Source organism: Aptenodytes forsteri, unplaced genomic scaffold, assembly GCF_000699145.1.
Source record: "Aptenodytes forsteri isolate BGI_AS27 unplaced genomic scaffold, ASM69914v1 Scaffold54, whole genome shotgun sequence".
NCBI classification, from domain to species: domain Eukaryota; kingdom Metazoa; phylum Chordata; class Aves; order Sphenisciformes; family Spheniscidae; genus Aptenodytes; species Aptenodytes forsteri.
In genome coordinates, this window is record NW_008796044.1 from 16,522,253 (window position 1) to 16,532,066 (window position 9,814).

At 41.1% G+C, this 9,814-nt stretch overlaps 1 protein-coding gene across 1 annotated transcript; it reads left to right on the top strand.

Moving 5' to 3' along the window:
* Positions 1 to 364: 364 nt before the first annotated feature.
* Positions 365 to 4,570, top strand: PPP2CA (protein phosphatase 2 catalytic subunit alpha). The gene is made up of 6 exons (XM_019473867.1): positions 365 to 570; positions 1,091 to 1,264; positions 1,455 to 1,544; positions 1,974 to 2,135; positions 2,919 to 3,037; positions 3,817 to 4,570. The coding sequence occupies exons 1-6, from the start codon at positions 454 to 456 to the stop codon at positions 3,887 to 3,889; spliced, it is 735 nt and encodes a 244-aa protein (XP_019329412.1). The 5' UTR covers positions 365 to 453; the 3' UTR covers positions 3,890 to 4,570.
* The last annotated feature ends 5,244 nt before the right edge of the window (positions 4,571 to 9,814 follow it).

Genomic DNA, 9,814 nt, shown 5'->3' on the forward strand with positions numbered 1-9,814 from the left:
ATACTTACGAACTTCTTCAGTTCTAGCAGTGATGATCATTGTTTTATGCTTCATGGAACTATTTTTGTAGAAAGTCTGAGGTGTTTTTTCTTTTTTCCTACACTGGAAGTTAATTCTAAAATACCCTCCTTGAGGAGGGAAAAAACCACCAAAACAAAATTCTGCTACTAATACAGGGTTGCATAAAGCAAAATTTAGTTTTAAGTAAAGATAAATTCTTATCCCAAGTGCTTCAGACAAGGAAGGGACAAGAGTTGATAAAGAGGGCAGGTAGTAGAGAGCTGGAAGTGGTAGAGCATACTTTGAATAAAATGACTGTTCATAGACAAACTCACAATTTCTGTGCTTTTTGTTTTATAGGCTAAAGAAATTTTGACAAAAGAATCTAACGTACAAGAAGTGCGATGTCCAGTCACAGTCTGTGGAGATGTCCACGGACAATTTCACGACCTCATGGAACTTTTCAGAATTGGAGGCAAATCACCAGACACAAACTATTTGTTTATGGGGGACTATGTTGACAGAGGCTATTATTCAGTCGAAACAGTCACATTGCTTGTAGCTCTTAAGGTAACTTTTCTTCTTGGCTGTACAATTCTGTATAAAACGTATATAATTACTATCCTGACTACACTTAACATCTGTCATGATTTGCACTACATTGGTATAATAGGTACAAAAACTGAAATGTTGGCTGTCTTAGTTTTCTATGATACTTCTGGAAAAAAAAAAAAAACTAAGTTCAGGTGCCAGCCTGAACTTTTCTAAAAGGAGTGCTGTATTTATTTTTTACTTGCCTGAGTAGCAACCTTTAAGAATTTTCATGGAGAGATCAGCTTAATGCACAGGTATAGTGAAGTCCGCTAGTAACAATGAATAAAATTTGTAATTAATCTCAAAAGTATTTGACAGCTGAGGATTTGAATGAGTTATCCCTTCTTTTCTCAAAGGTTATAATTGAATCTTCGTCTTAAAAAGTGTTTGGTTTTTATTGCTTTATTGATCTATGACGGGGGGTGAGGGGTGCAAATTCTGTTTTTTGGGAAGACATACGTATTTTGATGCCTCTGAAGTAAACTGTTATGTTTAGGTCCGTTACCGTGAACGTATCACAATTCTTCGAGGGAACCATGAAAGCAGGCAAATCACACAAGTATATGGTTTCTATGATGAATGTTTAAGAAAATACGGAAATGCAAATGTTTGGAAATACTTTACAGACCTTTTTGATTACCTGCCTCTAACTGCCTTGGTGGATGGCCAGGTATGTTGAAATTTTACAAAGTTAAATGTTAGTTGTAAAGGGAGCTATTAATACTGTATTCTATCAGCTCTCAGCTTTAATGGAATCTCTTGCAGATTTTCTCCTAATCATTTATACTAAACAACTGTAATTGCACTGATACGATTAATGTAAACGAATGAGATAAACTTCATATATCTAACTCTTCCAGATTTTCTGTCTACATGGTGGCCTCTCTCCATCGATAGATACACTGGATCACATCAGAGCACTTGATCGCTTGCAGGAAGTTCCCCATGAGGTACTGAAAAATAATTTTCTAAACTCGTGGGATTCATGATTCAGCATATATTGGGTGGTTGAATACACAGGCCAAAAATGAAATTCAAAACAACTTAGGCAGGCACTTTCATGTTGCTTCCTGTTCTAGTTTTTTGAAGGAAAAGTAGGGGGGTTGTTCTTGCCTAAAGAAACAAACATATTTTAGTGTGCCTAGAATCTCAATGGGTACCACTTAATGATCTCAGAGGTGAGAACGACTATGAAAATTCTTCATTCAGATTAACTTCTTGATAGTATTTCAGGTGTTAACTGCACCAGCTGTTGTAGTTGATATGCTTTTTTTTTTTAAAGTCTTAAAGGGATGCTGCAACAAGTTGTGCAGGGGTGGGGTGTGTGTAGGCTTTTTGTGGGGTCTCCGCTTCTGAAACATCTTCTACATCTCTTACAGGGTCCAATGTGTGACTTGCTATGGTCAGATCCAGATGATCGTGGTGGCTGGGGAATTTCTCCTCGAGGTGCAGGTTATACATTTGGACAGGATATTTCAGAAACCTTTAACCATGCTAATGGCCTTACGTTGGTTTCGAGAGCTCATCAGTTGGTAATGGAGGTAAGCAGGCTAGCCTGTGCGTTTAAACTCTTGATTGCGTAGTTGGTGCATTAATACTGTACGCTGTGTGTCAGAGATGTGCATGTGCTGCTGTGACAACTGATGATCCAGCTGAGGGTCTTCCAGAAACTCTGTTTTGACAGTATTCATGTGCTACTAAAGGAGTTTCTCAGTTTGACAGTGGAGTAACCTTTATTTTGGCCTTTTTTCTGAAAATTTACAGTAACGTCCCCAAACAGACTTTAGTAGTAGATGTGGTATTGCATTTCTGCGTAGATAAAAAGGTTCTTAAATGTAAATGCTGAGTCCTTTGATAAGAAAATGCACACAAATATGTGTGCCTTGGAAAAAAAGATGTATTTTTCCTTTTTACCTTGGATGTGTGTGTTTTGTTCTTAGTCTCTAGTTATCCCTGGCAGTTAAGGTCTTTAAATGTATGTCTGGATTCTGGTTTTGGTGATCGCAGCTAAAGATTCAGAACAGATTGTGTACTTCAGAATTGCTGTTTTAATTTTTTTACGCTAATGCAATGGAGGTTTCTTGCTGATTTTTTTTTAATATGTTTAGCTTGTGCTTGCTAGTAACAAGCAACATAGGAAGGCCAAAATTCCTTTTTGCCCTTTTTGTCTTGAGAAGACAAATAAAGATACAGCCTTAATCTCCTTTAAAATGACACTACAAATGCCACTTAGGGTTTTGTGCGTTAAAAATTCAGTTTAGTAGTCAGATGGTTATATGGGGTGCAACAAATGAACTTGGCTGTCACTTTTTTTTCTTCTCCAGGGGTACAACTGGTGCCATGATCGGAATGTAGTAACAATTTTCAGTGCTCCAAATTATTGTTACCGTTGTGGCAACCAGGCTGCAATTATGGAACTTGATGATACTCTAAAATACTCCTTGTAAGTATGTTTAAAAATGATATTTACATTGCCCATGATTTTAAGATAGTTGCTGTAGCAAGATACCACTTAATTATTGTGTTAAGGTATGGTTTTTCCCTATAGGCTTTTTGGGAGGTGAAGTGAATGTGGAATTGTTGGGTTAGTCGCATCTGAAGTCTTGCAGTCAGATATCTGGAACGGTTGTTGTTGACATCTTGTCTGTCAGATTAAAGCGAGACTCCTCGTTTTTGTTTTGTATAACTGGAGTTTAATGAAATACTATAGAGGTATGTGATTTGAGAGTAGGAGTACTCTGTCACGTCTGAGGTAATGCCCTCCTTATCAGTCTAGGGCAAGAGACTTTGGAACCTTCGAATTCTTCAGGTGTTAGGATGTCGGCTTTTTTAATGAGGTTTCTAACTTACTACCTCAGCAGCAACTTTACTAGTAAACGAGGCAAAAGCATCGTGTAAACTGCCCCCTTTGACAAGTACTGGAGACTTGAACTTTCTAAAAGTACACTAATGTGTGACCAATTTACGACTCTTAAAGCTAAGATTCATTTCTCTCCAGTCCATAGTAGTAATCATAAGAGGAGTTTAAAACACAGGGATTATAAATACGTACTAAAAGGAGGAGTGGAAGAAGTCGAACACTTGTTCTAGAAAACTTTAACTGGTTGAAAAAACTTGAAAAGACTTACCTGTGTGAAGACCACTGCTGCTGTAATTCAGATATAAAACATACCTGAATGTAAACTGAACTCTTGCGGTTTCATTAATACCTGTGCTTTTCAGTTTGCAGTTTGATCCAGCACCGCGTAGAGGTGAACCGCATGTTACTCGTCGCACCCCAGACTACTTCCTGTAAAGAGATTTTAGACCTGTACAGTATTGCCATGAACCATATGTTGACCTAAAGAAAATGGGAAGAGCAACAGTAACTCCAAAGTGTCAGAAAATATTTAACATGCAAACTTGTTTTCACATGGACCAAAAGACGTGCCATATTCAAATACAAAGCCTCTTGTCGTCAACAACTGTGACCACTTTAGAATGAACCAGTTCATTGCATGCTGAAGCAACATTGTTGGTCAAGAAACCAGTTTCTGGCATAGCGCTATTTGTAGTTACTTTTGCTTTCTCTGAGAGACTGCAAATAATAAGATGTAGACATTAACACCTCGTGAATACATTTAACTTTCCATTTAGCTATAGCTTTATTCAGCATGACTGTAGATAAGGGTAGCAGCAAACAATCATTGAAGCTTAAAGAACATTTTTAAAATAAGTACCAAGGCCTCATATTTGTTCTGAAACTGTTTGTTTGTTTTATTTTCAGGGAATACTGTTTAATTTAATTGTATTGATTTTTTTTTTTGTCTGCACTCAGTTCCCTTTTCCACTCTTTGCCCTACCATATTGTCCCTTGTAATTGTCCAAGGATAGTGAATTACTTTGAACAGAACTGTTTTTTTCTGTAAAACAATGTTACTGCAGGACAGAGCTGCAGTGTTTTTCATAATAAACTTGTGAACTAAGTATGGAAAAATGTCAAATCCTAATTGCATCTCAGGTCAGCTGTGGTTTAATAAACTAACATGTAGCTGGATGGGTTTTACAAACTTGCATAGAAATTTCCACCTTAAATAACTAGAACTGAGGTGATTGGAGTGTGCTGGAAAACTCTGACCTTTTGAATTCTGTCCCAGGGAGGTGTCTGGTCATTGATGTCATGCAGCTCAGAACGCGGCTCGCTTATTACTGACATGTTGCTCGCTCTCCCTCTCGGTGCTCTACTGAAATATTCAAAAATGGAAGAATATAGGATAACTTAATTGATTGAGTGTGGCTTTTTTCAAGTGTAAATCTAAGTTTGAGTCATTTACAATGTAGGTGCTAATACTTAAAATAATTTTCTGAAAAACTAAGAATAAAACCAGTTTTCTAAATATTAAAGGAAATAACTTGAAATTTAGTACTACGTGTATTGCCCAAGCTTCCCTTCTGAAAAATAGCAGTGTGTGTCTTATGTTAACTTCTCTTAAAGTATTTCCTTTCTACTAATTCGTTTCAGAATTTGAATCCTGATTTGATTATTTTGTTCAAAACAGAAATTCAGGTTTTATGCCGCCTTAAGGCTTGTGCCTGAAACTTAATAGACCCATCTTAAAAAGACGTACCTGGCTGTTGTTTTCATAGAGGACTCTTAATACTCATATTGTTTAAGAGACTTTAAATTCCTTGGGCACAATGTAGACTCTGCAACAACATAGAGGAATTTTTTTTTTTTTACACTGTTTCTAAGGGAGAGTGCAGAAATTTTGCAAGCGTCCAGCTTACCTGGAGGCCTGGTCCTAGACACACTTTTTGGGGCTTTCTTGCTTTTCTGCTGGAAGACCGCTGAGTTCCTGAACTTGCGAAGAAGGCGCTGCCTTTCACCAAGCATTACTTCATCCCTTTTCGGAAAGGCTCGAGTGGTTGCTTTTTTCTCCAGCAAAGATTCAGACTTGTCCCGTAGGTTGGGTTCCAGATGGTTCTTCTGCAGTTGGATCTCTTAGAGGAAGAAGTGCATACTAAAAATAAGTGCATCTGAAGTGTCTTTTTTTAGTATATCGGGAACTTTTGCTTTGATCACTATTAAAAAAAAAAATCCTTTGCTGTAGAGAGTAGTTTGCTTTAAATTCCTTCTGCTTGCTGTTCTCTGTAAATGTTTTTGTAGGTAGAACTTTGTGCCTTAATTGACACCATTCCTTCAAGACTAATGACTTTGCCCTATTTTCTGTCGTCCCTGTTATTTTAATTGGCGTGACTCATCTCCTGCTCTGGGGGGGAGCAGTCAGTTCACTCGTTCAGTTTCTGTACGCGAATGCAAGCAGTTGTTAGTAGAGTCAATGGAAAATGTTGAAAGTCACTCCCGTTTTTGCACTTTCCCCCGTAATTCTGCTGTGACTGGCCCTTTGACGATTTCATTGGGAATTATCACGTTGTGAACGAAAAAAATGTTCCTCTGATGGGGATCGGCCACCAGCAGTACTGACCAGCTAAAAGCATGTTTGGAAGATTCAAGAGGAGACAGAAAACTCCAAGTAGAAGTAATTACTGTCTGATTTATTGGTAGCTGATTGATTAAAGTTCACCTCAGCAAAACTTCCTTCACTTCAAGCTGTGATGACGCTGGCTGCAGAGAAATGAGCGTAATTAGGATTTGTACTTGGTCTGGAGATCCGCCTTGGCGTTTCCTTCTTCACTACAAAGACTGGTAAATTCCAGGAAATGTGAAATAGGAGTAGCTGGAACTCCTGTACTGTGGTAGTCCAATAATAATTTTTTAAGCAGGATCATTAAACCCAGTGGTTAGTGAGGAGGGCTAACGTTGGGGTTTGACTTGTCAGAAGGCAGTCATGAATGAAACTTGATGCTTTTCTACGAACCACTCCAAGAACTTCCCCTTTTTTCTTGTGTTTTCTCAGAATTTGGATAGGGTCAGTAGAATGCTGCTGTTGTTGGACAGTTGGGGGAGGGGGTTGAGCTTTCCACATTGCATTTTTCCCGAGCCGCACTTACTGATATCCCATTGGCCATTTATCTGAATTCGTGTATCGGACTGAAGTAAACACCCTTCAGTGGTGGAGGCCTGCCCTTCTGCGCTGAGGGGTCACTAGGTCAAAACCAAGAGACAAAAATCACACTCCTACACAGGAAAACATTCGGTAACATTGTTTTTGAAAGGAAAAATGAGACAGATTTGAAGTTTGTAGATTTGCCAGGTTTTTTTTCCCCTTCACGCTCTCGCTACACCTTTCCTCTGCCTGTTCCGATCCGATGCTCTGTTCCCTCCTCCCACGGCCCCCTCTGCCCATCGCCTCCTGGCCGGCAATCCCCCATCTTCTCCGGAGCCCCTGACAACGGGGCTGGCCGCTGCAGCGGCCCCTGCTCTGCCGGTGACTGACGGGGAGTGCTGTGTGCGTAGATGGACATTTTCTCCGAGGTAAATCAGCGCCTGTGTTTGTTGCCTCGCGTCAGATTGTTTCCAGCTGCTGACATTTGCACACACGTTCAGCCTCCCTGCTTCGACGGCTCGGGCGGCGTTGCCTATTTCAGATCTTCTGACAATACCCTGGAAGGATACCTGGCGCACGGGCAAGCGAAGACACAGAGATCCGGTTACCCTGTTCTTCCCCCTGTGTCTGGATGATAACAGGGTAGATGCCGCCTTGGGAAAAAGGCGGTGAGTGCACATACTGCTGCCGAAAGCTTTGACATTTCATCTGCCTGTGTATTTCAGCCTGGTTAGTATCAAAAGTCCATCTGGAAATGTTAGCGGAGAAAAGATTTCTGAGAGTTACTGCTACCTCCTAATCCCTGCTTCCACGTTCCGCGTGAGGGGATTTTTTTTTCCCTTTTTTATAGTAGTAAACACTGAAAGTCAGTTTCATAAAATGTGTGTAAAGAACCTGGCACAAAGTCTTTGCTCTGGCAATTTAGAAATTCAGCCTGAATCTTAAAGGATTTCCTCATGTACAATACAAAACCAAAACTGTTACGCAAGAGCTGGGTTTATTTTGGGCCTTTTTTCATAGGGCAACAAACACACCCCTCTGTTTTTCCCCTCCCACCCCTTCATTTGCTCAGTAATTCTGGAGCGCAGTTCCTGCTGTTGGAGGAGCTGTGACCTACGGAGCAGGAGGGGGCTGAAGGGTAAATGCACTTGTTCATTCTGGAAAAATGGTCCGTAAGAAGAGGCAGGTGTGATCAAATGACAATTTTGAATTTCAAATTAAATGCTCCAAATTCAATTAATTGAAGGTGTGGCTCCCCTCTCACCACTTCCTTATGCATCTGTCACGCACTCGTTTATCACTTACTCTTTAAGTGATCTTTTTTCCCTCTGTATGCTGAGCGCTCCTGGAAACTCAAGATGTGTTTTAGGGGTTTTTGCACAGGTTAAAGGAATGTTTTCTGAAGTCTCGTAGAATGCCTAGGGTGCCTTCTGCATGCTACAGCGATCGCTACGCGGAGTATTCGTTCTCTGCGAGTTCCAGGAGAAGGTGGGAAACAGGTAAAGCGTTAATAGAAATCTTTCAGTACCCGTGAACGCACTGAAAAAGCCCTGCAGAGTAAGCATTCATGAGTCAGCCCGCTGTGGTTTTTCAAAAAGTTATTTTGGTGCTCTAATTCATTTGGCTGTGCTCCTTTTGGATGAGAATAAAGGCAAGCTGCTCTCTTGAGCAAGGGACCGGAGTTCTTTGGCACGTATACAGGAAAAAAAGGCTGAAACAACACTTTTGGTTTTAAATTAAGCAGTGCTGCATGTTTTAGCCTTTTAAAACCTGTGCTGTGGCTTAAAAGCTTTATTCTTTAAGATGGGTTGAACTACAGCTCCTGATCTCTTAATTACTCTACGGTGAACAAAACTGCTTTTGGATGAAGATTAAACCGATTTCTGCTAGTGTATAAAACATTAGTCACTAATAGTACTGAAATATTACATATACATAATTAGCCAACATATAAAACCAGGTTGGACATAACAGCTTTTAGAATAGGAGGGCGCCGTAGCACTGGAACAGGTTAACTAGTGAGGCTACAGAATATCTCGTCTTGGAAGTTTTCAGGGCTGGGCTAGGAAAAGCCGCAGCTGAGCCGGCATCGGTGCGAGTGCCACTTCAGGGGGGAGAGCGAGGTCCCTTCCAGCCGATGTTTCTGTGTTTAAAACAGCATCTTACCGGGTTGTGGTACACGAGACTCGGGATCGGTGGTTATCCTGTTGGCTCGCTCGTCAAACTGCCGTGAAGCTGTCAAGACTTCGGTTGTGGTTTGCAAAACATCAGCTAGGAATAAATGGGGGGTGTAGGGGTTCCAGTAGCTTCAAACCAGCATCGGTTCGTTTCTGCTGACCCTGCCGATGGCTGCGTCGTGCCGGACTACGCTGCCCTGGGACTGGTGATGGAAGAGGAGCAGCACGGTCGGGGTGAGCATCCTGGATGAAAACTTGTGGGCAGGCGCTTCTGATGAGAAGCATTTTGCAGATACTTGTATCATTGTATAGGGCTGTATAAATCACACTAAACCTTTGCTATTTGGTCCTCTTATTGACTTCCGTATACATCTTCCTCATCAGATTTCCCCCAAACACAACTGGGTTTTTTGGAGGGGTTGGGTTTTTTTTTTAAATTTTCATTAAATACATAAACTGTTTTCTGGATTATGCATTTAAAAACACAAGTGCTGAACTGTCAACGAGGAGTGTACTGTTTAAACTGATAATTGCACAATTGATCGGGCTGAAAGGCTTTAGCCTGGTTCCCAACTGCCTTTATTTTTCAGGAGTTTGAAAAAACATCCACCACCACCCTGCCTAATCATAAATCTTGCTGTGAAAACCCCTTCTTTATCATAGCAGTCAGTGCAAGAGTGGTCAGTGACCACTGCTCTCTTCTGCCTCCCTATTTTATAAAGGAAGAGGGGAGGCCCTGGAGGAGCCTTGTCTGAGAGGATCCCACGATGTTCATTCCACGCTTGACCCGCTTTGCAGGCACCTTTTCTCCTTTTCCACTGCCGCGTTTGTCCTCGGGGAAGAGGAACACAGCCCGCTGCCGCTGCAGTGGGGACCCCTGCCCAGGAGAGGGGGGGCCGCGGCTCCGTGGGAGCCTGTTCTCCTTTCTTCCCCCTCTCAGAGAAAGGCTGGTGATGGGTTCCGTGTTGTGCCTGTTCGTGAGTTTATCTAGCTTTAGCTCAGCCATCTCAAAATGGCACTGGACTGTTCCTTTTTCTCTGCAATCTCTTTTTAAAA